This window comes from Xyrauchen texanus, chromosome 34 (assembly GCF_025860055.1).
Source record: "Xyrauchen texanus isolate HMW12.3.18 chromosome 34, RBS_HiC_50CHRs, whole genome shotgun sequence".
In the NCBI taxonomy this organism is placed as follows: Eukaryota; Metazoa; Chordata; class Actinopteri; order Cypriniformes; family Catostomidae; genus Xyrauchen; species Xyrauchen texanus.
In genome coordinates, this window is record NC_068309.1 from 15,636,090 (window position 1) to 15,661,995 (window position 25,906).

The window sequence follows — 25,906 nt, forward strand, 5'->3', positions numbered from 1 at the left end:
ATTCCGCACCACGTGGTGGCACCATAGAAAACTGTTTAGTTGATATCTGCTGTCCGGAGAATAGAGAATAAGTCAATGAAACGTTCAAGCGCAGAAAGTTTGTGCATAAAACTCATTTACTCCTAGCTTTAACTTAGAACTATGAATTATCGATAGGTAATACACAGTTCAGTCCGAAAGCATGGAGGAATACAACACCACTGTCCGTATGTCGGGTTTCGTTTTGAGTTCGTTGATGTTTCACCATTTGAACAGTGATGCGGATGTGGTAAGTGTCAAAAGATCCCAGTGTGACATTAAGAACCTGGTGACACGTCGTGGTTTTCCATCAAATGTCAAATTAATTCAAAAAATATGTTTTCTATGCATTCCCTCAGTCCTCTAACTTCTGTTTATGCTGCTTTTACAGGAAGGTCTCATTCTTGGAGAGAGTGTGGGAGAGGAGAACTGTAGGATCACTGACTCACAGATCGATCAAATACAGTTTGAGCACACTATAAGTAAGCTGTCCGTGTTTACCTTTGTCATGTAATAGTCACAATGCAAACATACAAATGAGGAACTGTTGTCATAATGAGTGGTGACAACTTCCAACAAAACAGCAATGTCATTATGTTTTCTCTTTTTCAGATATTCAAAAACACATTTCTTGTCGTAAACTCCATAGGTAGGCAAAATGTGTAGAATTTTTCTAAATTTTTTTCAAATTAATGGAATAATATGGGTTTAATACATTTTAAGATAAATTTACAACATTTGATTACAACAAAAATAAATTTAGACTCATCCCCAAAAAGCAGAAATCTGGGTTACAGTGAGGCACTTACAATGGAACTGAATGGGGCCAATCCGTAAACACTCAGTGTTTCAAAGGTTTAGCCACAAGACGTAAACAATTTGCATGTTAACTTGATCTCAATGTAATAAAATTGCTACCTTTTCTGTGTAAAGCTATAACCAATTTTACAACTATGTTGCCATTACAATGTAATGTCAACAACCCTTTTTTTTTTTTAAATAAAATTATTAGCTTGGGGGGCCTGAGTAGCTCAGCGAGTATTGACGCTGACTACAACCCCTAGCTGACTACAACCCCTAGAGTCACAAGTTAGAATCCAGTGTGTGCTGAGTGACTCCAGCCAGGTCTCCTAAGCAACCATATTGTCCCGGTTGCTAGGGAGGGTAGAGTCACATGGGTTAACCTCCTTGTGGTCGCTATAATGTGGGGCACGTGATGAGTTGTGCGTGGATGCCGCAGAGAATAGCGTGAAGCCTCCACATGCACAATGTCTCCTCGGTAATGCGCTCAACAAGCAACGTGATAAGATGCGTAGATTGATGTCTCAGACGTGGAGGCAACTGAGATCCGCCACCTGGATTGAAGCGAGTCACTACACCACCATGAGGACTTTGAGCGCAATGGGAATTGGGCATTCCAAATTGGGGAAAAAAATAAATAAATATAAATAGCTTCAGATTTCTGCCTTTTAAGCCCTCCAAAAATTGCTCCAATTCACTTCCATTTTGTCTCACTGTAACCACCATTTTATTTATTTTTATTTTTGTATTTATTTTATTTTATTTAAAGGAGGGATGTGTAGAATTTGTCATTTTGTTTTGGTTAATCTTCATTCCACCAATGCTGTAGATTGAGCTTAACCTGTATTGAAAACTGAAAGTTCCTTTAAGGTTTTATCTTTTTTTTCCCCCTAAATTATATTTTTTTTCTACCACAACTCTCCTGAAGCTTCTACAGTAAAGTCGGCGATGTGAGTGAGCAGAAAATAAGACAAATTCTGTCTGATTATGAAAAGGTATTCACTTCATTTTAATTTACATATGCATTTGGCCTATTTCCAATAAAATTTAGAATAAAACCTACAATGCATCAAAGAATTGTTGTCTTACTGTTTTACCCTAGTTTTTTTTACCCTCTCCAAGGAGAATGTGATTGGTTGGTACAGACAACGCAGAAACACCAGTCAGCAAATGACCTTCATGGAACGAGTGATTCATCAGAATATGAGAAAAACTCTGTCCAATCAGGAACTTGTCTTCTTGTTGCTCACCCCTTCTCAGGCAACAACATCAGTCTCCACCCATCGCCTTGAGTTTTCTGCTTTCATGTGGCACAGCAGGTGAGATCCATTGATTTTAAATTTGCACAAACATAAAAAGACTTTTGACGCTGACTACCACCCCTAGAGTCATGAGTTCGAATCCAGCATGTGCTGAGTGACTGTAGCCAGGTCTCCTAAACAACCAAATTGGCCTGGTTGCTAGGGAGGGTAGAGTCACATGGGGTAACCTCCTCGTGGTCACGATTAGTGGTTCTCGGTCTCAATGGGGTACGTGGTAATTTGTGTGTGGATTGCGGAGAGTAGCATGAGTCTCCACAGTGTCATGCACAACGAGCCACGTATGCGAGGATTGACTGTCTCAGAAGCGGAGGCAACTGAGACTTGTCCTTGGCCACCTGGATTGAGGTGAGTAACCCCACCACTAGGAATTACTAAGTAGTGGGAATTGGGCATTCCAAATTGGGAGAAAAGATTAAAAAAAACAGTATTATTATTATTTGATTTCTCCATGTAGGCAGTATATCAGCATCCCCATCTTTGTGAGCAATCTGGGCAATCTTGAGCAGCAAGATTACTGGAGACTGCCAGCCATGTGTCCATCTTTAGAACAGAGTCAAGCAGTTAATCAACACAGGTAAAAAAAAAAAAAAGCCATAATCGCAAAGATTATTCTTTCTTTTAGGGCTGCTAAATCGTTACATTTTTCTTCTCTGTCAGGACCAAATTCTTCTGCTCAGGGGATGACTTAAAAGAGGTCAGAAATGTCAACGACATGAATGATGCCCTATTGGCAGAAATGCAGGTTAGTACCTAAAAGTTGTGTTAGTTGCCAAATGAGCAACGTTTATAAGCAAGTTCCGTATCCTTCTACTGTACAGAAAATGTCTGAGGAAGTGGAAAGGAGTGAAAGAGCAGTGGAGAAGCTTCAAGACGACATTGTTCAACTCAAAGATGCTATTAAGAAACAGAAGAGACACTCAGAGAAAAGTGAAGGTAAGATCTATTATCTCTAGTGCTATTAGGGGTCTGCCATTCACTTTGACCCTGTTTACACCAGGGACTACAAACAAAATGTTTTTCATATTGATTCATTCAGAGCAAAAACAGTATTTTTTCATTCCAGTTCAAATGTTCTGCAGCCTGCTTTCCAATTGGTAACTGGTTAGAAAAAATAAAAGAATGATTAATAACATTCTTTTTAAAATGACAGTACTCTACGCTAAGGGGTGAGTGAAATGTCAGTTGCATTGCCTGATCTCACAAGAGAAGCAGGCAGTCTGGTCCAGAAAAACAAGCTCAAAATAAGCCACTTGCCTCAAAATAAACAACACATTAGCGGTTTGTCACAATAGAAATTGTAACAAGCATACAGTTAATTAACAGTTACAGTTGAAGTCAGAAGTTTAAATACACTTAGGTTGAAGTCATTTAAACTAATTTTTTAACCACTCCACAGATTTCATATTAGCAAACTATAGTTTTGGCAAGTCGTTTAGGACATCTATTTTGTGCATGACATGAGTAATTTTTCCAGTAATCGTTTACTGACAGATTGTTTCACTTTTAATTGACCATATCACAATTCCAGTGGGTCAAAATTTATATACACTAAGTTAACTGTGCCTTTAAACAGATTGGAAAATTCCAGAAAATCATGTACATTTTTAGGCAATTAGCTTCTGATAGGCTAATTGGAGTCAATTGGATGTGTACCTGTGGATGTGTTTGAAGGGTTACCTTCAAACACATCAAAAAATCTAAAGAAATCAGCCAAGACCTCAGAAAAAAAATTGTGGACCTCCACAAGTCCAGTTCATCCTTGGGAGCAATTTCCAAATGCCTTAATAGTATGCAAGTATAAACACCATGGGACCATGTAGCCATCATATCGCACTGGAAGGAGACGCATTCTGTCTCCTGAATGTAGTTTGGTGCGAAAAGTACAAATCAATCTCTGAACAACAGCAAAGGAGTAAAGCAAAGTATCTATATCCACAGTAAAACGAGTTCTATATCGGCATAACCTGAAAGGCTGCTCAGCAAGGAAGGAGCCACTGCTCCAAAACTGCAATAAAAAAGCCAGACTACAGTTTGTAAGTGCACATGGGGACAAAGATCTAACGATGGAGAAATGTCCTCTGGTCTGATGAAACTAAAATTGAACTGTTTGATCATAATGACCATCGTCATGTTTAGAGGATAAAGGCTTGCAAGCCGAAGAACTCCATCTCAACTGTGAAGCATAGGGGTAGCAGCACCATTTTGTGGGGGTGCTTCGCTGCAGGAGGTGCACTTCATAAAATAGGTGGCATCATGAGGAAGGAAAATTATGTGGATATATTGAAGCAACATCTCAAGACACCAGCCAGGAAGTTAAAGCTTGGTCACAAATGGGTCTTCCAAATGGACAATGACCCCAAGCATACCTCCAAAGTTGTGGCAAGATGGCTTAAAGACAACAAAGTCAAGGTATTGGAGTGGCCATCACAAAGCCCTGACCTCAATACAATAGAAAATGTCCAGCATTTAAAAATAACGTTTTTACTCTGGAACAATTCACTTTGTTCTGGTTTTCAGTTATGTTTTGCTAAAAATGTATTTCATTTTCGGTTTTCGTTCCCTGGTTTACACATGGTAGTAACATGCGTTTTCAAGTGATCTGTCAGCGGGGTCAAAAACGTTTTTGTAATCTGATCAAACTACATTCGAAAGTAGTAAAAACATGCATGTGTCAACAACATTGTAGTGCAATCACTAATAATTGGCTGTGAGATTTAAATTTGGAAATATTTATTTAGTAACAATTTTTGGAACTTACTACCAGGTGTAAACTGAAATCTGTCTCATCTGACCACCTGTGATCAGATCAGCAGAGAAGGATGCTAACACCACTGTCTTTATACCAATACTTATAGAGGTTTGTTGTAATCTAGCAGTTGTAACTTTGTGAATAACTCTTGTTTCAGCCCAGAAATGTGCCGATCCAGATGAACCCAAGGAGAACATTCTTCTGTGTTCAGCTCTTGAAACACTCTTCCCTGATGCACCCTCATTACGGACACAAACCCTCACTGTTCAGGGCTTCCCTGTTTTAGAACTGTGCTGTAATACTGATCACGGTATTGATATTCCCACCAAACTGCCTTTGATTCTTGAGAATCAACATTGGAGGAAACTCGATCGAGCCCCCAGACTCCGGAAGAAATGCCTTGTCACTGGTTTTTCTCAAAGACTTAAAAGAAAGAGGAAAACGAATAATACCGGTGTGTCTGCCTCAGAGAGTGGGTCAGACACAGAGATTGATGTGAATGGACAGAGCAGAAGTAATTCTCCAGTCTTTTAAAGAGCAAGGTTGGCCTATTTTATTGGCAGTGCAATCTACCAATGACTGGATAGCATTTCATATTTTATACCTGGGAGGTTGCCTTTATCTTAACATGCCCACTGAGCATGGGTTGTGCTATTTTGTTAAAAATATTGTTTTTGTAAATATCCCACAATATTAAAAGTTATATAAAATCATGTAGATAGTGGTGTTGTGTTATTTACTTAAGGGATTTTATTTATGATCTTATTACAGTAATAGTAGTATAACATAATACATTATATTTTGGTTTATTAAAATCAACTGCAATTGTGGTTGACATTTCAGTTTATTTTTATTAGAATTTTGTGTTTTTACAAACAACAGTTACAGACACCTTTAAATGTGACCCTTTTACCAATCCAGGCCTGCGGTTAGTCAGATTAGTGATGATAAAGTCATAGGCTTCACATATTTGCTTCAAACATTTTAATCCAGAATAACAATCTACTCAAACTGTCTCGTGCCACAAATGTCAGGGTCTTTCATAAACTGTGGATCCTTGAGTGTGACTGACATGTAACCTGTGGATAGAACAGAGATATTGATTAATCAAGTATCATGGGTGTACATTTTACATCCATATATATTTTACTAAAGGCACAGGCCTGTTTAATTCAAAATAATAGTTCTACAAGCAATAGACTGAAATATACAAGGAAAAAAAAAGTTCAATTTTTATAGCAGCATATTAAATAACATACACAATTTGCGATTTTAAATTCTTACCCATTGAGCGAGCTTTCTTTATTGCCTTTGATACCTCCTTTTGTTTTCGACCACACAAGCCTGTGAACCAAAAGTTTGTTTTAAATGTATGCCTGAATCAATTTTATTTTAAATATTAAAAGGTATAGTTAACCCAAAAATTAAAATTCCCTCATCATTTACTCACCCTCATACCATCCCAGATGTATGAGGGTGACAAAGATCTTTAGAAGAATATCTCCACTCTGTAGGTCTATAAAATGCAAGTGAATTGTGATGAAACTTTGAAGCTCCAGAAAACACAAAGGCAGCATAAATGTAATCATACAACTCAAGTGGTTAATCCATGATTTTAGAAGCTATATGAAAGGTGTGGGTGAAAAACAGATCAATATTTAAGTCCTTTTTTACTACAAATAATCCTCTCTGCACAGTAGGTGGCAATTTGCATGAAGAATGTGAGAAAAAAACAAAAGCAGAAAGTGGAGTACAAAAGAACATCAATATTGATCTGTTTCTCACCTGCACCTTTCATATCGCTTCTGAAGACATTGATTTAATGACTGGAGTCTGGATTGGATTACTGTTATGCTGCCTTTATGCATTTTTAGAGCTTCAAAGTTCTGGCCATCATTCAGCTGCATTGTATTGACCAACAGAGCGGAGATAATCCTCCAAAAATCTTAGTATTCTGCAGAAGAAAAAGTCGTACACATCTAGAATGGAATGAGGGTGAGTAAATGAGATCATTTTCATTTTTGGGTGAACTATCCCTTTAAAGAAATAAATATGTGAACTCAAAGTTCTCTCACCTGTTAGGTGCCTTCCATATACTCTGCCTGTGTGTGGTGAAATGAACTGAGACAACAGCTTGAGAGAGATAAAAAAAGATTTTTGACCAAAAGTTTCTTTTGACCATTTTGACTCGACACCAAATATTGATAACTAATATTAATATTCCTTTTAATTTTACCAACCTGAACATTTTTGCAGTCTACGGATATATTGCATAGAATGCAAGTTTTCTGAGGTTGCTTGTATGGGTTTTCCATTTTGATGGGCTGATCAAGACATGTTACAGATATTATAATTGTATTATTTCATTTGAGTTTTGGGGCAGTCACAAATTTTAAACATTTACCATATCATCCTTTTTCGGAGTGTCTTGCGAAGATGTTGTTAGACCTCTGATGCATTGTGTTGCTGTGGGAGAGATAATGTAATGACAACGGTTCCTTCAAGTGGACCACATCATCACTAACATACTGTCTGAGCATCTGCACGCTTCAAATTCGACGAGACAGAACCGTATAGCATCTTATATCCTACATTAACATCTTGGTTAAGTTAACTGCTCCACGATCATGATATATAACTCGAGGTTGGCAGGCAAGCTGAGTGCTCGTCACCGTGGAAACGAAAATTTACGAGGAAACGTATAGCATTCAACAGGATTTAGGAAAATACAGTTGGAAAAATACCTGTAGCCTTAGGTGTGACTGACTGCCTGGGAAGAGCCCGTAGAAACAGGCGACAATTAGAAAGGGCAAACATTCCTCTATCTGTTCCTGGAGGGCAGCATGACAGTTTCTCCTTTCTTCTTCTTCTGTCAAGCCTGAGATGTATAAACCAAAAGCTTGTTGCTGCCACCTAAAGGCACGGAGTGAACGAATGCGTGGAAAATTTAAATCGTGAATGCCGTGCATTAAAGGGGTAGTTCACCCACAAATAAGAACACAAACGAAGTTTCTTTTAGAAGAATATTTCAGCTCTGTAGATCCTCAGAATGCATCTGAATGTTGAAAAATGTAAAAGCTCCAAAAACCCATAAAGGCAGCATAAACGTAACACAGAAGATGCAGTCTCCTTGGTTATCATTATATCAAGCTCCATTACACCAGTGATTGCTCAACCTTTTTGACTCCAGCAACGACCCCTCGCCTGAAAGTAGATGTGCCTGATTAATAATTTTGATTCCAGAAGTTTTCAGAAAGAGTCTGAAACATTATAAGTTTCAGGCATTTTTAGCATTTTAATTAAGTTCTATTATTATAGTATTTCTTATTTTAAATTCATTCTAAGTCATCTTGAAGTCCCCTTGAAAGTGTGCTGCTCAAGCTCTAGGAATTGTAATCAAGCTTGAAATCATGATCATGTCTAGAGACTGCATTAGCAAGATGTACATTAAAAATGGGTTACATTATGGGTCAATTAGTTTGCTTCAGAAGATATGGGTTAAACTATTAGAGTCTTATGGATTACATTTATGCTGCCTTTCGCTTTTATGTGCTTTATGGAGCTTCAAAGTTTTTGTCACCATTCACTTACATTGTATGGACCTACAGAGCTGAGATATTCTTCTTTTTTTTTCGTTTGCGTCTGCAGAAGAAAGAAAGGTATAGCATGAGAGTGAGTAAATGATGAGATAATTTAGATTTTTGGGTGAAATATTCCTTAATATACTCCCTTTGGTTATATATTTCAATTAATTTGTTGTAATTCTATATTTTTTAATGAAATTATTCATTTACATATATATAATATTATGTATACGTTTGATTATATAAGGATTTTCTTTGTCCAGGCTGAAATGTTATAATAGAAAAAAGTAACTGAAGGGACTTTTGTTTTGCTTTTTCGCATCAGACGTTTATTTCGGCATCTTTAAAAGTCACGTGGTGCAAAAGCTGAAATCTCATTGGCCATATCCATCATTATGCTATTCGAAATTCCTCTTTTATTTTTCTAAGTGGTTCGTGTTTGGTTACGTAAACACGCGTTTGAATACCACCGCTTGTTGTCAATGGTTAAATAAACTGCTACTGCTCCTTGTTGTTGTCAATTACTGGTCCTACGTCAGCATTATCCAATAATGCTCGAATCTAACTGTGGAGTATATTTTTAGTTGTAATGTACACTGACAACCACATGTACGATATTGTGGTAAAGCGTAACTCTTCGTCCTCAAGAAAAAGATCCTGGAATGGTATGAGAAGTCACATCACTCCACCCAAAAAACGGCCCAGTTTTACATCTGGTACATGTTCTGCGGGTGATGGACACACTTACAGTCAAGACATGACTGAAAATAAAGACACAGAGCTGGTAAGCATGAAAGATATGCGTTTGTTTCTGGCTTTACAGTAGTATTGTTCTAAGTTCTGTTTGGTTTCTCTTCTTATCTAGTGCTTTAGTGACAATGAAGATTTATTTGAAGGTTATGACAGCATTGTGGGTGACAGCTCCTTTCTGGCCAAACTTGAAGATGTGGAGCTCCAGATGAGGCAACATCACAAAGACCAGCAGACTCCACACTGCTGTGAGGATCAACTCTTAGACTCCATCTTAGCTGAGGATTTCAGAGATTCACCACTGAGAACTTTGCCAAGTTCTCCACTCGCATTTCGACAAGCTGTCATGACCCCACAAAAAAGCCCTTCCAGGGGTGTACATAATACATCTACCCCTGATTTAAAAAACAACAAGCCAACTATCTGTCATGCAGGTGTAAACAAGTCAGCACCAAAGGCCAGAAGAAGCATGAAAGACCATCTTAAGAAAGTACTGATTGAAAATGCAGCAACATCTAACACCATCTCCAACAGGGTACGACAGAAGGAAGCTGTGATAACTGAAGAGATGGGTGTTGCCATGGAGTCCATATCAGCAGAGGGGGACCTGGGCCCTTTCTTCGGTCTACCATCCAGAGTTAAGGATCTTATCTGTAGATTAAAAGGAATCCAGGATTTGTATGGTAAATAATTCTCATCCTTTCCATCTCACTTTTCTCACTAGTCCACATCCTGCTAATCATATGTTTTTTTAGCTATGCTCCCTTTCTTTCTCTATTCTAGATTGGCAGAAGACATGCTTGAGCCTGGATTCAGTGCAACAAAGGAGAAATCTAATTTATTCATTACCAACAAGTGGAGGAAAGACTCTAGTGGCAGAGATTCTCATATTTAAAGAGCTCTTGTGTAGAATGAAGGATGCACTTCTTATTTTGCCATACATATCCCTGGTTCAGGAAAAGGTAACAGCATATCGGTTTTTAATATTTAACACATTTCTTGAAATCATATGATTATAAAATGATAGATATTGATTGTATTTCAGGTTCGAGGTTTGTCTAGCTTTGGTATTGAACTGGACTTCATGGTTGAGGAGTATGCTGGCAGTAAAGGGAGGTTTCCTCCAGTAAAGAGAAGAAGCAAAAACTCTCTGTACATCACAACCATTGAAAAGGGACACAGTCTTGTCAACTCACTGATCGAAATGGACCGTCTAGGAAACATTGGCTTGGTTGTTGTGGATGAGGTGTGTGTATCATCAATGAATAATACTGGTGCTGATCCTCATGTTTTTTTTTCTGTTTTTGGTGAATTCATAACCATTTATTCTTGTCAGTGGAGAATGTTTCTATATTGCACAAGATTAGAGGTCGACCTATATGGGTTTTCAAATTAAATGATCGTATATGAGATAAATGTGTTAAATTAAAAAAAATATATATATTTTTTTTATTTTACTCAATACTCCGAAGTCCAAGGTTCTGTTCAAACGGCCAATGCAGACAATACAAATCTTTTTAAAATTGATATTCACTTGAATTTTAATATTGTCAACCTGTATTTGCAATAAATGATGACCTGTTTGTTTTTATTGCAGCTCCATATGCTTGGTGATGGCAACAGAGGGGCAATTCTTGAAATGACGTTGTCAAAAATTCTGTACATGAGCAGTGAGTAGCCTAAAATCGCACATTCAGTGCTCTGTGATTGTAATGGATACTGATTGTTTGTATTATTTGTTTCTATGCAGAATCAACCCAAATTATTGGAATGAGTGCAACACTAGGCAACGTGGGAGACCTTCAGAGGTTTCTAAAAGCTGAAAACTACACCAATGACTTCAGGCCTGTAAGAATAACCTCACTACATGACCAATACGAATGTTTGTCTTTGACATTTATTCAATTTTAGTAGGCTTCAAATTTGATCAAATCAAAAGTATGATGCCAAGGCTGGGATAAATTTAGAAACTTTGATATCATATTTTCTTTGATGCTGAAGTATGTAATTTCTTGGTGACTAGCGCCACCAAATGGAGTTACAAAAATAAACTATGTTTTCAAAACGGCTTTCTTAATATGCTCCCCGAGATAGTTCTACCCCAACTCATAGAATTGGTTGAGTAATGTTGGGGTGGGCCTAAAAGGGTCTCTCAAAAAAAACAGGAATTTTTATATTGCCAAAAAGACAGTGTTTACAGTTTATAAGAAAATTGACCATCTGAACGGATTGCTAATTGTTGTCTCTACATATTAAGCTAGGATAGAAGAATTTTAACAAAGACAAAGTTATGTACTTCAGCTTTAACTTCAGTTATAATATTTGTGATCCTGTAGGTTGAACTGAAAGAGTATGTGAAAATAAAAGATAGCATATATGAAGTTGACCCAAAGGAAGAGGAATGCTTCAGATTCTCACGACTCCTGGATATTAAGGTATAGAAGCTCAATTACGGCCAAAGCTCTGCAGAGTCAAGCCCTTTTTTAACTTAATAAAATAATCGATCTGCTGAGCTGCACCAATTTCTCTTCAAACCTTTGTGCAATGGACTTTCTCAGTACTCCAGTGGAATGCAGAAGCTTGACCCTGACCACATCATAGCACTGGCTACTGAAATCATCCCTCAGCAGTCCTGCCTGATATTCTGTCCCACCAAGAAGAACTGTGAGAATCTGGCTGGAATGATCTGCAAGTATTTAAATAAGTGCGTAGACATTTATAATCCCCAAGTGCATCAATTTGTAAAGCTTTAATTATAGTAGTTAGTGCTCATTGATGCAAACTTTACTGATAGCAAAAATTAAAATTTCTGATTTAGTTTTTATTTTATTTATTTATTCAAAAATGTGAACACCATGAACATTTTATTAAAAACACTCATCCACAATCACATTGCAGCAAAGCTTATCAACAATTAAATAACATCAAGGTATTTTTGATGCACAAAATATAAAAATACTCTTTCAATTAAAGGGATAGTTCACCCAAAAAGGAAAATTCTCTCATAATTTACTCACCCTCTTTTCATCTCAGATGTATGTCTTTCTTTCTTCTGCAGAACACAAACAAAGATTTTTGGGAGAATAATTTAGCTCCATAGGTCCATACAATGTAAGTGAAAGGTAATCAAAACTTGTAAGCTCCAGAAAACACAAAAGCAGCATAAAAGTAATCTTGTAAAGCGATCCTGTTGGTTTTGGGTGAGAACAGATCAAAATATAACTCTTTTTCAATGTACATCTTGCCATTTGTAGTCTCTAGGCACAATCATGATTTCAAGCTCGATTACACTTCCTAGTGCTTGACACATGCACAGTGTAATCGAGCCTTAAATCATGATCGCCAAGAAGACTGCTGATGTCAAGATTTATAGTGAAAAAGAAGTTATATTTTTGTTTGTTCTCAACCAAAACTGATTGGAGTTTTATGGATTACTTCTACGCTGCCTTAATGTGTTTTTAGCAGCTTCAAAGTTTTTGTCACCATTTACTTGCATTGTATGGACATACAGAGCTGAAATATTCTTCTAAAAATCTTTGTGTTCTGCAGAAGAAAGAAAGTCATGCATATCTGAAGACATGAGGGTAAATGAGAGAATTTTTGGGTTAACTATCCCTTTAAACAGTTTAACACATATTTAATTCTGCTGTTAAATGGAAGAACCTCAAGGACAGTCTAAAAAATATATGTATTTAATCAGGAAATGAGCAACTTAATGCCTAGTTATATGATATTTTTTGTAATCAGTGCTGGAGTGCCATTGGTAAAATAAAACCTCTGCATTGTTTCAGGGAGTTTCGGAAGCACAAAGAAACCGAGAAAGCCACACTGCTGGGTGAATTGAAGAGCAGTGGTAATGGATCCTTGTGTCCTGTGCTGCAGAAGACTGTGCCATTTGGCCTGGCCTACCACCACAGCGGCCTGACCAGTGATGAGAAGAAGCTGGTGGAAGAAGCCTATTCTTCAGGGGTGCTCTGCCTCCTCACCTGCACCTCCACTCTTGCTGCTGGGATCAACCTTCCTGCACGCAGGTCTGTCCTCATCTATGTGTCAGAGTATAAGTACTTTCTAAAATCAGCTATTCTTTTCTTATATGCCCATATTCACAAAGATATATAAAACAAAAACTGATTCTAGCTGGCCAAACCCAGATTGTCCTAAACTTGGAATAGAAAATGTTAAACTTTTGAAAGTGGTTTCATTATCTCTCTTGTGCATTTGTTACTCCTTAGGGTGATTCTGCGGTCCCCATACGTAGCTGCAGACTTTTTAAAGAGAAGTCAATACAAACAGATGGTGGGGAGAGCAGGACGAGCAGGTATTGATGCCATGGGTGAGAGTATCCTGGTTCTGCAGGAAAAAGATATAAACATGGTAAAAAAATGCACCTTTAATTGTATTATGTTTGCATGTACAGTGGGGTCCATAAATCTGAGACTACATAAAAAATCTGTGATTAGTTTAATTAACCTGGAAATAAACAGTTTTGAGAAGTTATTATGTTAATGAATAAGGAATATTTAAGATTCTACACTCTTTCAATGTGACTAATAAACAGCGGTGGGTAAAAATAGATGCATTGTGAGCTTTATTTGGATGAACTCGATATTGATTCTTAAATCCAAAGATCAATCATTTACTGTATGCGCAACCAAAGTCCTGGCACAACATTGTACTACATGAGTGGAAATCACTCGCATTAGCAACCAAATTTCGTGTTATATGACTAAAATGTATATATTTGGCAACTGGCTGGTAAATGTTTACATTTCACTCATCAGTTATTGTGTAGTATAGTGGTGGAGTATTCAGCAGCGAGATCCTTTCACTGTGTGTTGAGAGTAAAAATTGTTTGGTGTAATGTGTCCAAAGACGAGATCCACTTGACATATTTGTCATTGAATAATGCTTCTTTTAATACCCTTTCTGTTCTTTACAGTCAGTTGTTGATCATAAACAAAAAAAAAAACAGTTGAGATAAAGCCATTCGAGTCCTCTCTCCTTAAGTCAAGTCAAGTGGTTTTTATTGTCGTTTCAACCATATACAGTTAGTACAGTACAGTACAGCGAAACGAGACAACGTTCCTCCAGGACCATGGTGCTACATAAAAACAACATAGGACAAACACAGAACCACATGAGACTACACAACTAAATAAAATACATATATATATATATACACCTATAACATACGCTCATCTACAGACACTTCACAGAAATGCCAGCTTTGTTAAAGAGACAGTACTGGTTTTAGCCCAGATTCAAAAAATCAATGTTAATAGTTTAAATAGTAAAATGTATGCAATTAAACAGTGAACATGTAACAAAAACAAAAAAAATGGAATATATTATCTTTTTTATTGATTGAATACATGGATTTGTTCATTTTTAAAAAATAAAAGCCGAAATGTGAAAAAAAATTTTTTTTACAATTAATAATTTCATAATGTACGTTTTTAGAAGAACTCCCTATGTAGAATTAACAGCATTAATTGGGAGAAAATGTCTTTCATATGCAAGCAAAAGGGACATTATAATTGAAATATACCCATATGAATCGACATTGAATCAGAATTTAAATCAAATCGAGAGCTTGTGAATCGTAATCGAATCTGTATCAATACCCTGCCCTACTAATAAAATACAAGCACATTTTTGACATACACAATGCTCTTTGAAAAATTCTCAAATCATGCTGGGATAACATGGAACATCAGTCCATGCCAGCTAAATTCTGAAACTGATTTAAATTTTTCAATTCAACTTTTTGAATTGCTCAAATTGTAATGCTGGTAATATAATTTCTAATAAAATATTTTGTATTAAATTAGACAAGAATGCAAAATAGGTTTTACCTTGTGATCTTAGACTTTTGGACCCCACAGTGTCGAATAATTTATTTATGCCATTTTTTTTATATGCAGATATTATTTTTGTTTTCCTCCCCAGGCCAAAAAACTAGTGTCCGCACCAGTGGAGAAGTGCTACAGCAACCTCCTGCATGATGGAGGACAGGGCCTCCTTAGTCTTGTCCTGTCACTCATTGGCCTTAAAGTGAGTAACAAAAATACATTTTAATTGATCATTAAATCATAAAATTGTTTTTTTTATTTAATCACAATCTCATTGCAAGTCAAGAATTGTAAACTAAACTCTTTCCTGTTTATTTCAGATAACTACTACAATAGAACAAGTGAGGGATTTCATGAAAGGCACACTCCTTAATGTGCAGGAAGCTCAAGTCAGTCCAGAGAGGAGTTTGTGGGATCTTACACTGGAATTCATAGAGAAACTGAGGCAGAAGGCCCTCATTGAGGCCTCTGGTGATGTAAATGATGAAACCATTCTGCAGATCACTAGACTGGGTAGAGCAACTTTTAAAGGTAAGACAGAGTGTGGAACAAGGATTTATGCATCTTCACTGATAAAATGTTATTAATTATATACCACAGGGTGGCAACATGACCCTATTTAAAGATTGTGTGTTTTTATAATTTATCATTGTTGTTCCATTGCCTTCCTTTTATAATATTGTCTATTCACATTGTTACTTGTCTTTTCAGGTTCAGTAGACCTAAGCTACTGTGATCTGCTCTACAGAGACTTGTCAAAAGGGCTGGAGGGTTTATTGCTGAATAGTTTTCTACACTTACTGTATCTGGTTACTCCATATGATATGGTGCATCAATGCAAGCCAGACTGGATGATCTACTTCAGGCAGGTGTGACGCTATCATCTGGTTAAACCTGTTTATGTTGGGTTTAGTGATGTTTTATACACTAATCCTTGTTTAAGGTTGGTGCTCTGTGTATAGGGTTCAATATATGTGTGACTTTATATGTTATTTGTATTTTGAATACTGGCTATTGATGTTGTCATCCTTTGTCTCAGCTGATTTGTATTTTTACTAAATATTAATTTTACATTGTTCCAGTTTACAAATTTGTCAGCTGCTGAGCAGAAGATGGCCTCCGCTGTTGGCGTACCTGAAAGTTTTGTGACGCGGAAGGCAGCGGGACAGAGCGTGAGGAAGGTTGTCAGGAACAGCATTACTCTCATGCTTCAGAATACCAAATGTTTCAATCACATCCCTTTTTTTGTTTTGGATTTAACTGGCAATGTATAAGCAAAGCATTTATTAATTATTGATTGATATCATTGGCATTTCAAAGTTCTGAGAACATTAAAAAAAATTAATTGTGTATGGAATATGCAAAAATATTACCTAAATCATAACCTTCTTAAGGGATTTAGGGAGTGTTATAGCTAAACCTACATTTAATCCCTATTTAAGTCTCCAAGGTGAAAATATAATGATTATTTGCCATGAAAAGCACTGGGGACCCGAAAATGAAAATGCTTTAATTTACTCAGCCTCATGCCATCCCAGATGTGTATGACACTCTTTCTTCTGTTGAACACAAAGATTTTTAGAATATCTCAGCTCTGTTGGTCTACACAATGCAAGTGAACATGTACCAAAACTTCGAAGCTCCAAAAGCACATAAAGGCAGCATAACAGTAATCCTCCAGTGGTTTAATCCATATCTTCAGAAGCTATATGATAAGTGTAGGTGAGACACATCAATATTTAAGTCCTTTTTTACTATCAATCTCCACATTCAAATTTTTTGTCATGTGTTTTTGGTGATTTGCGTTCTTCGTGCATATTGCCACCTACTGGGCACGGAGGAGATTTTATAGCAAAAAAGGACCAGTTATACAAATCCAGGACTGTAAGAGTGTATGTAAATGATGAGAGAATTTTCTTTTTTTGGGTGAACTATCCCTTTAAGGTGAATCATTTCACAATGATGCCTTTGTTCTTCTATTCTCTCATCTGTGTTTCAGACTGTGGACATTGTGGTGGTAAACAGGTTGTACCTGGCCATGGTGCTGTACTCCCTACTGAAGGAGACAAATCTGTGGAATGTGTCGGATAGATTCCAGCTGACTAGAGGCTTTGTACAGACTCTTCTCAGCTCAGCTTCCGCCTTTGGCTCTTCTGTGCTGCACTTCACTGAGGTTGTGGAACATTAAAGGAACAGGTTCAATACAAGTTAAGCTCAATCAACAGCATTTTTGGGATATTGTTGATTACCACAAAAAATTATTTAGACTGGTCCCTCATAAAAAAAGCAAAAATCTGGGTTGAGGCACTTACAATGAAAGTGAATGGGGTCAATCTGTAAACGTTAAAAAACTCATTATGTTTTGTGACAATCCTTTTGAAACAATATGTATGTAAACATGATTTTTGTGTGACCAAATCGCTCACTAACCTTTTCTGTGTCAAGTTATATCTAATTTTACAACTAACAATACATATATTTTAACAGAAGAATTAATGTAAGTACTTTTATACAATGATAAGCTTCATATTGGGATGAGTGTATTTTTTTTTTGTAATCAACATTATGCAACAAATGCTGTCGATTGAGCTGAACTTGTATTGAAGCTGGAATATTCCTTTTAATCCTGCAGGGATAATGTCAAGAAATATCAGTCTATATATCAGCATCTGTTCCCTCACATACTACCATTCAGTCATTTATGGATCAGAGCCAAAGTAAAGACTCATATAAGATTTGTTTGTCCATTTCAGGAGCTAGAGGAGTTTTGGGCCTACAAGGCTCTTCTGTCAGAGTTGACCCGCAGACTGACCTACTGTGTGCAGGCCGAGCTCATTCCACTCATGGAGGTGGCTGGAGTTATGGAGGTGTGTTTCAGGCTGTTCATCTCGAGTACTCTCTTTTTGTCATTCCCTCCATTATGACTAGAAAAGTTAAAAGCTAAATTAATCAAATAATACATGTGCATTTGACCTATCATATGTGTGTGATTTTAATTTAAAGGAATATTCCAGGTTCAATACAAGTTAAACTCAATCAACAGCATTTGTGGCATAATGTTGATTACCACAAAAATTACTTTCGACTCATCCCTCCTTTTCTTAAAAACAAAAGCAAAAATGGATGTTACAGTGAGGCACTTACAATGGAGGTGAATGGGGCCATTTTCTGGAAGATTTAAAGGCAGAAATGTAATGCTTATCATTTTATAAAAGCACTTACATTAACAGTTCTGTTAAAACTCTGTATTACCACTGTATTACTTGAGCTGTAAAGTTATTTAAATCGTCATTTTTACAGTTTTTTTTTAGGTTTTACGTCATCATGGCAACAAAGTTGTACACTTGACTATAACTTTACACAGAAAAGTTTAGTAAGTTAGTGAGTATTTTAACATTTACATGTTGGCCCCATTAACTTCCATTGAAAGTGCCTCGCTGGTGCCCAGATTTTTGCTATTTTTAAAAGGAGGGATGAGTTAAAATTTTGTGTGGTAATCAACATTATGAAACAAATGCTGTCGATTGAGCTTTATTTGTATTGAACCTGGAATATTCCTTTTAAGTGTGACAAATAAAACTCATCAACCAACCTTTATATCTTTCATGAAAATACTTTTATTGAGAGTTCCGTTTGTAAATTATTTGGCTGCCATTTAATGTGGAGTTTCCCTCACTCTGTATTGATTCAGCATCGTGCAAAGCAGCTCTATAATGCTGGTTACAAGACACTGGCACATCTCGCCAATGCTGATCCAAAGATTCTGGTGCAAACTATTGACAACCTCTTCAAGAAACAGGCTGATCAAATTACTGCATCAGCAAAAGTAAGCACACACTTTAGCAACATTGTGCTTCTACCTTAGATTTGCATTCACATTGTGACTTTCTCAATGTTCATTTTATAGATGCTAATAAAAGAGAAAGCAGATGCCTTGCAGGAGGAAGTGGACGACCTGCTTATGCTGCCATCTGATCTCCTTTCTTTGTAAATGTTTGTGTTTATCTTTATTTATATGATGTAAAATAGTATGTATATTATTTTGCCTGTTTGTCAGGCTGAAATAAAAGTGAAAGTAATCTCGTTTTATTCTTTACCAAGTTTTATTTTGTGTCATATAGTTTTTACAAACTCGAAGGGTGGGAAGTCACACAAACAGCTTGTTAAAAATACAGTGCTGTCTGAGCCAATCACCTAATGTATACAAATGATGAATCGGACTGAAGCCCCGCCCAGGAGTTACAAGCCTGACATATTTTCCCATAATTTGTCTTCTATCCTCGTGTACAGTCTTAGCAAAAAGAAGGAAGTATAATTTTGACGGCGTCAGATGTTTCAGCCAGCTGATCTGTTTTGTTATTTAAAACTTTATTTCTGTGTGAAGTGGGGATGTGCGCGTGAAACCCATGCAGTCACATGTTTAATGAGCTCGCGGTTGATTGAACGGATGAAGTCAGTAGCTGAAACTGTTTCTTCTATCGTGGTTGTCGTTTTGTTTCGCGCATTGTATGTTGCGGCCAACACCATAATATATATATCGGTGATGAATATGATGTCCATTCTGTACGGGTTGTTTTAGATTTGTCCCATGTGGCCGGAGGGGTGGACGATAGATGCGAGTTTAATAGTCTAGGAAAAATATATGAACCCACTAACTTGTAAAACAGACAACATTTTTTAAAGAATCAATGCGTCCAGTTAACCTATTTAATCTGTTGTGTAAAGTTGTCATATTTGTTATTTGCTGACTATTTATGCAGTTCGATAAAAATTATGAATCCTTGCCAAAGCATTGATCCCAGACTTTTTATTTCTTCTTCTTTTTTTTTTATTTTTATATTTATTAATTTATTTTATGCCATTTGGAGGGACCAAACAAGATTTCATGAAATTCAACCCACGAGGAAAATATTTTGTTAATATATTTTAACTATTTAGGTAACATTTTACACTTTGCATCAATACATGATAAAGCCATAGTGTGTTGTCATCTGACTTTAACAGCATAACACAAGTTTTGCTTTAATGAGGGAACAGTAAACTAGACTATCCCTTACATGCTAGTCATTTGCATCTAGAATGTGTACTTTGTTTTTGATTGTGTGAATATTGATTTTGAGATATCTCCGAACATTTGATGTTACTGTCCAAACAAAATCCACTGGCAGATAATTAATTTTAAAAAGTGAATCTAATTTAATTTCTATAGGAGATTCCTGCAAGAGACTTGAGTTGCCTCCGTTACTTTGGAAAATAGGTTGAAACAAGAATGGGCGTTACATTCAAAGACAGGGGTGCCTGCAGGATTTAATCTGAGGGTACGCACAGAACTCTGCATAATAAACCTTTTATCTGGGGGTCCAGGGGCATGGCTTTTTGTGTGCACAAAAAACAACACTAAAGCATTCAATTCTGGTGACATTGAGATAAGCATTTGTTTTTATTTTCTTGAGGAAGAGTAGCATTCATCCAGTAACTGTTTAGACAGACATGTAGCTAGTTGCGCTAAAAAAGCCAAATGGATCACAACGAATAGAGCAGAACGCAGGTGTCTCGAGATGTGTTTTTATCAGTTGAAGTTCTTTTTAACTTGACACAGCATCAGTAGACGCTAAATACACAGTGACACGTGAAGCAGTTGTCAAAAATACATCCATCTAGCGAATGTTTACATGGAAAACGATTGAAAAACAGCGCGAGCGGACGCAAAATCGTTCAATTTCAACAAGCTGTATTTTTTAAATTAAAAAAGACAGCCTTTTGTTTCAGTTGACTGTTGGTAAATTTACACTGTATCCAGCGCTGTATTCATAAATATCCCTATACTGTTTTACTGTGTGACAAACCGCTCCAAATGAATCTGTGATAGAGCGCTCTGAACGAATTGTACTGAATCAAGAATTGATTCAGACCGTTTTGCAAGCCTGTTTGGCCAATTCACTGAAAAGAACCAACTCAAAATAATTATTCATTCGCAAATTGGCCATTGCTAGTTCTTTTAAACAGCCAACAGAAATATGGGATACATTTCAGGATTGATGAAATATTTTGAGAGTAAATATTTCTCAGGTCAGTCGGAGCGCACATGGCGCCCAGTGTGTACGGCTGTACAGCTGCAGGTGCCACTGGTCAAAGAGTTTACTTCAGGAAGAGCTGGAGGAAAATACAAAATTCTCCTGTAAGTTTATTCCACTTCCTAATGGGAATTTTGTCTTGCGTAAGTGCCCCCACAGCACCATTAAGTCTGAAGGACACCTTTATTGACACAAACCAAAAATGTGTACCAAAGACTAAATATCATTGAACATTATCATTATATATTATTATTTAACATTATCATGATATACAGTGCATCCGGAAAATATTCACAGCGCTTCACTTTTTCCACATTTTGTTGTTACAGCCTTATACCAAAATTTATTAAATTCATTATTTTCTTCAAAATTCTTCAAACAATACCCCATAAAGACAACGTGAAATAAGTTTGTTTGAAATCTTTGCACATTTATTAAAAATGAAAAAATCACATGTACATAAGTATTCACAGCCTTTGCCATGACACTCAAAATTGAGCTCAGGTGCATCCTGTTTCCACTGATCATCCTTGAGATGTTTCTACAACTTGATTGGAGTCCACCTGTGGTAAATTCAGTTGATTGGACATGATTTGGAAAGGCACACACCTGTCTATATAAGGTCCCACAGTTAACAGTGCATGTCAGAGCACAAACCGAGCCATGAAGTCCAAAGAATTGTTTGTAGACTTCTGGGGAAGGGTTCAGAAAAATGTCTTCAGCTTTGAAGGTCCCAATGAGCACAGTGGCCTCCATCATCCGTAAATGGAAGTTTGGAACCAACAGGAGTCTTCTTAAAGCTGGCTGCCCAGCCAAACGGAGCGATCGGGAGAGAAGTGCCTTAGTCAGGGAGGTGACCAAGAACCTGATGGTCACTCTGACAGAGCTCCAGTGTTTCTCTGTGGAGAGAGGAGAACCTTCCAGAAGAACAACCATCTCTGCAGCATTCCACCAATCAGGCCTGTATGGTAGAGTGGCCAGACAGAAGCCACTCCTCAGTAAAAGGCACATGACAGCCCGCCTGGAGTTTGCCAAAAGGCACCTGAAGGACTCTGACCATGAGAAACAAAAATCTCTGGTCTGATGAAAAATATTAATCTTTGGCCGGAATGGCAAGCGGAGGAAACCTGGCACCGCTCATCAATCCCTACAGTGAAGCATGGTGGTGGCAGCATCATGCTGTGGGGATGTTTTTCAGTGGCAGGAACTGGGAGACTAGTCAGGATTGAGGGAAAGATAAATGCAGCAATGTACAGAGCACTGCTCCAGAGCGCTCTGGACCTCAGACTGGGGTGAAGGTTTATCTTCCAACAGGACAATGACTCAAAACACACAGCCAAGATAACAAAGGAGTGGCTATGGGACAACTCTGTTAATGTCCTTGAGTGGCCCAGCCAGAGCCCAGAATTGAACCCGATTGATCATCTCTGGAGAGATCTGAAAATGTCTGTGTACTGACGCTCCCTATCCAACCTGATAGAGCTTGAGAGAGGTCCTGCAAAAAAGAATGGGAGAATCTGCCCAAAAATAGGTGTGCCAAGCTTGTAGCATAATACACAAAAATACTTGAGGCTGTAATTGGTGCCACAGGTGCTTCAACAAAGTATTGAGCAAAGGCTGTGAATACATTTTTTCTTTCAAATAAATCTGCAAAGCTTTAAAAAAAAAAACTTCATGCTGTTATTATGGGATATTGTTTGTAGAATTTTGAAGAAAATAAAAATCCCTTTCAGGTGCAGCTGATATGTTCAGGTGTTGAAATGTGTTTGAGGCATTCTCCACATCCATAACAGTCGGCGCCTGATCTACAGCTGCCATTTCAAGTTTTTTACGTGTGATTTGATTTGACGGGAGTCACGAGACTCTACCTAGCCATAATCTTCCAATTTATTTGTTATTATTATAATTTTTTTATTTACTGTTGGAGCTGTTATAATTCACTGGCATGAATGCTCATCTGTCTTGGATGCACCCTACGTTAAGTCTGTATATTACATTTCACTGCAATATGTAAAAATGAAAATTGACCGATTCTTTCAATACTCTTTGATTTTTTTTCATTTAAAAAAACGCACAAAACACTGATGTCAATTTAAAATGCTTATTTATAGCAATCAAACTATAGCTGCCTTAAATTTATTATTAGGACAAAAGGTGTCCTAACTGTAAGTCCACCGTGACGTGGTACATGATTTGTAAAATTGGGACTGTCCCAGGTTTTAAAGTGACATCTGGTCACCCTAACTGCGAATTCCACACCCAACTGCAGCCGATTTTCCAGTGTGGTATGGACCACAAATACTCAACTGATCAGCTGCACTGCATGGTAGTACTTGTTGTGTGGTACGAAGAAGTATAACTGTGAGAAGACGTTGGCATACAGAGCGAGGATTAATATTAATAACCATCTTAATTGTGTGTGTTGCTCATCAATTTCTCCATGTGACAATGATTTTCCTGAATCAGATGATGAAGAAACACTGTCTACATTCAGTGAACATTTTGCGGTTACGTGTAGGCACTGCGTGCGACTACTTGATGTGAGAGATAGCTCAGCTGCAATAAACGTGGTGAGTTTTGGAGACTAAATGGTAAAGAATTTAATTTGAACTGAGATTAATTCATCTGAACAATTAAACAGCAGAGAACTTTTATTCTGTCTCACAGTATTGAGAAGACGATGGTGCAGGTTGACCAATCAGAAGAAAGGGGCATTTAAGGTCCACCCATATTTACAAATCAAATGTTCAAGCCATATGTTAGTGAAATCAAATAATCAAAATGCATAATGTCTCATGGCTAGTTTTCAAATTTCCGATTTTTACTGTAACTTGAGCATTAAATCAAAATATGAAAAACAAGTCATTATTTGTCCATATAATGGTTTTGTAATCAATAATGAAATAAGTAATTTTTTTTTCCCATTTTGAGTTCCTAATTGAAAATGAAATGATTTGAATTAATGATACATGGATTGGGGAGTGACCACATATTGTGCTGAGCAGCATATCACAAGCCTCTGCTCATGTTTATGTGTGTGTCGGCAGAGTGGTGCTCGTTCAGTAAAGCGTGGTGCCAGAGACTTTTTAGCTGTGCATGCAGACAGTAATATTTATTATTAAACAGCCTTTTGCAATTCACAAAGCTTTTGAATGACTGTAAGAGCCTGAATAAAATGACCAAGTTATATGGACTTCTTTAATTATGATTTGAGAGTTATGTCATTCCTTGAGCTTGACAGTAACATCAATGACCATTTGGATTGGGATCGCAGGACCCTTACCCAATCCGGGTAAAACGTCTGTATCGGACCCGATAACAATCCAGGTATCGGGTCGTGCCATTCCTAATTTATACCCATTTATAATCCTTATTTTTATTTTAAGTTGTACATGTGATTTTGTTAGGTTCAACATAGCAAAAATCCAATTCTTTTTGCATACTTCCTGAAACCTGCTTGCCTACACCAGGTTGGGAATTACAGCTCTAGCAAGTCATTTTTGCAACAATATGTTGTCAAGATCATAGTTGTAAAAGTGAAAATCAAATGTCTGTCTTTCATGCAGAATATGCAGCTGACATGCTCTATGCCTTTGCAAACTGCTCTGGTTTGGATCTTTTTGGTCTGAATGGCGGTATGTTATTTCCTGGGAGCTCAGGAATGAAATGATTCTGGATATTTAGTTTGACCTGTGCCCTTAATAAGCTTATTTGTTATCCTTTTAGCTGATGTAGTATATGCTATATATAGCTATGAGAACAAGGCAGGGATCAGAATGGATGGGTACCAGCTCGGTCAGGACATGGAATCCTCACTCAGGACTTTATGGACCAGAGATTAGTCAACCGCAAGATCACCACAAAGATTTGCTGTGTCCAGGGAAATTAGTTTTTTTTTTTTTTTTAAGTATCCTGCCTCAACCATGAGTCCAACTACTGCATTTGCATATTCAATATTAATTGCCGTAGATTAGACACAAATTGTTAAACTTGGAACGATGTTTTGCTGTCTTGGTTGAACATTTGAACATTTAACTTTTATTATATTTTGGAGAATGGAGTAGAGGCCTTTACTACATGTAACTGGCACCAGTGAGTTAAAATTCATACCCACTGGGTGCGGACCAGTTCTGTGTTCTGCTGAACACAAATTAAGATTTGTAGAAGAATATCTCAGCTCTGTAAGTCCATACAATTCAAGTGAATGGTGAACTTTGACGACCCAAAAAGCATATAAAGGTAGCATATAAAAGTAATCCATATGAATCCAGTGGTTACATCTCAAAAGCAATATCATAAGTGTGAGAGAAACTTTTTTAAGTCCTTTTTTACCATCAATCTCCACTTTCACTTTCACATTCTTTTGTTTTTGGAGATTCACATTCTTTGTGCATATCGCCACCTACTGGGCAGTGAGGATGATTTATAGTAAAAAAGGACTTAAATATGGATCTGTTTCTAACCCACATTATCATATTGCTTCCAAAGACATGGGGTAAACCACTAGAGTCTTATGGATTAACTGTATGCTGTGTTTATGTGCTTCTTGGAGCTTCAACACATTTACTTGTATTGTAAGAGCGCTGTACAGTGTAAGGAAGTATAATAAGAGTAAGAAGTGTCATACTTCTGTGACTGCATAAGGTTGAGTAAATGATGTAATGCATTATCATTTTTGGATTAAGCACTATTATATATATGATAAGTGAACTTGAGGTTAACTAATAAACTCTGTGTCTTCAGACTGTTCTATCTG

At 37.1% G+C, this 25,906-nt stretch overlaps 3 protein-coding genes across 3 annotated transcripts; 2 read left to right on the plus strand and 1 right to left on the minus strand.

Moving 5' to 3' along the window:
* Positions 1-60: 60 nt before the first annotated feature.
* On the plus strand, positions 61-5,597 carry LOC127627801 (BRCA1-A complex subunit Abraxas 1-like). Its single transcript, XM_052104351.1, has 9 exons — positions 61-268; positions 410-500; positions 631-667; positions 1,748-1,814; positions 1,942-2,138; positions 2,596-2,715; positions 2,799-2,883; positions 2,960-3,074; positions 5,048-5,597. The coding sequence occupies exons 1-9, from the start codon at positions 182-184 to the stop codon at positions 5,422-5,424; spliced, it is 1,176 nt and encodes a 391-aa protein (XP_051960311.1). The 5' UTR covers positions 61-181; the 3' UTR covers positions 5,425-5,597.
* A 118-nt stretch (positions 5,598-5,715) lies between these two features.
* Positions 5,716-7,762, minus strand: mrps18c (mitochondrial ribosomal protein S18C). The gene is made up of 6 exons (XM_052104353.1): positions 7,635-7,762; positions 7,295-7,356; positions 7,131-7,214; positions 6,966-7,023; positions 6,175-6,234; positions 5,716-5,969 (listed from the first exon to the last, which is right to left on the minus strand). Exons 1-6 carry the CDS (start codon positions 7,705-7,707, stop codon positions 5,893-5,895), a joined length of 414 nt encoding a protein of 137 aa, XP_051960313.1. The 5' UTR covers positions 7,708-7,762; the 3' UTR covers positions 5,716-5,892.
* A 1,144-nt stretch (positions 7,763-8,906) lies between these two features.
* Positions 8,907-19,259, plus strand: LOC127627923 (helicase POLQ-like). The gene is made up of 18 exons (XM_052104538.1): positions 8,907-9,258; positions 9,340-9,907; positions 10,008-10,186; positions 10,270-10,470; positions 10,822-10,894; positions 10,975-11,072; positions 11,561-11,659; positions 11,783-11,928; positions 13,016-13,255; positions 13,457-13,598; positions 15,174-15,278; positions 15,397-15,607; positions 15,788-15,945; positions 16,159-16,257; positions 17,076-17,249; positions 17,830-17,943; positions 18,768-18,902; positions 18,984-19,259. Exons 1-18 carry the CDS (start codon positions 9,064-9,066, stop codon positions 19,065-19,067), a joined length of 3,021 nt encoding a protein of 1,006 aa, XP_051960498.1. The 5' UTR covers positions 8,907-9,063; the 3' UTR covers positions 19,068-19,259.
* Positions 19,260-25,906: the final 6,647 nt, after the last annotated feature.

Bases quoted from the DNA above. Each gene is read 5' to 3' on its own strand.
- LOC127627801 (XM_052104351.1), top strand. From the start codon at position 182: ATGGAGGAATACAACACCACTGTCCGTATGTCGGGTTTCGTTTTGAGT. The intron at 2,884-2,959 runs GTTAGTACCTAA...TCTACTGTACAG, and splicing joins CCCTATTGGCAGAAATGCAG to AAAATGTCTGAGGAAGTGGA. The intron at 3,075-5,047 runs GTAAGATCTATT...CTCTTGTTTCAG, and splicing joins ACACTCAGAGAAAAGTGAAG to CCCAGAAATGTGCCGATCCA.
- mrps18c (XM_052104353.1), bottom strand. From the start codon at position 7,707: ATGTTTGCCCTTTCTAATTGTCGCCTGTTTCTACGGGCTCTTCCCAGG. The intron at 7,024-7,130 runs GTTGGTAAAATT...ATCTCTCTCAAG, and splicing joins TAGACTGCAAAAATGTTCAG to CTGTTGTCTCAGTTCATTTC. The intron at 5,970-6,174 runs GTAAGAATTTAA...TTCTATCCACAG, and splicing joins AAAGAAAGCTCGCTCAATGG to GTTACATGTCAGTCACACTC.
- LOC127627923 (XM_052104538.1), top strand. From the start codon at position 9,064: ATGTACACTGACAACCACATGTACGATATTGTGGTAAAGCGTAACTCT. The intron at 11,660-11,782 runs GTATAGAAGCTC...GGACTTTCTCAG, and splicing joins CACGACTCCTGGATATTAAG to TACTCCAGTGGAATGCAGAA. The intron at 17,944-18,767 runs GTGTGTTTCAGG...GTATTGATTCAG, and splicing joins AGGTGGCTGGAGTTATGGAG to CATCGTGCAAAGCAGCTCTA.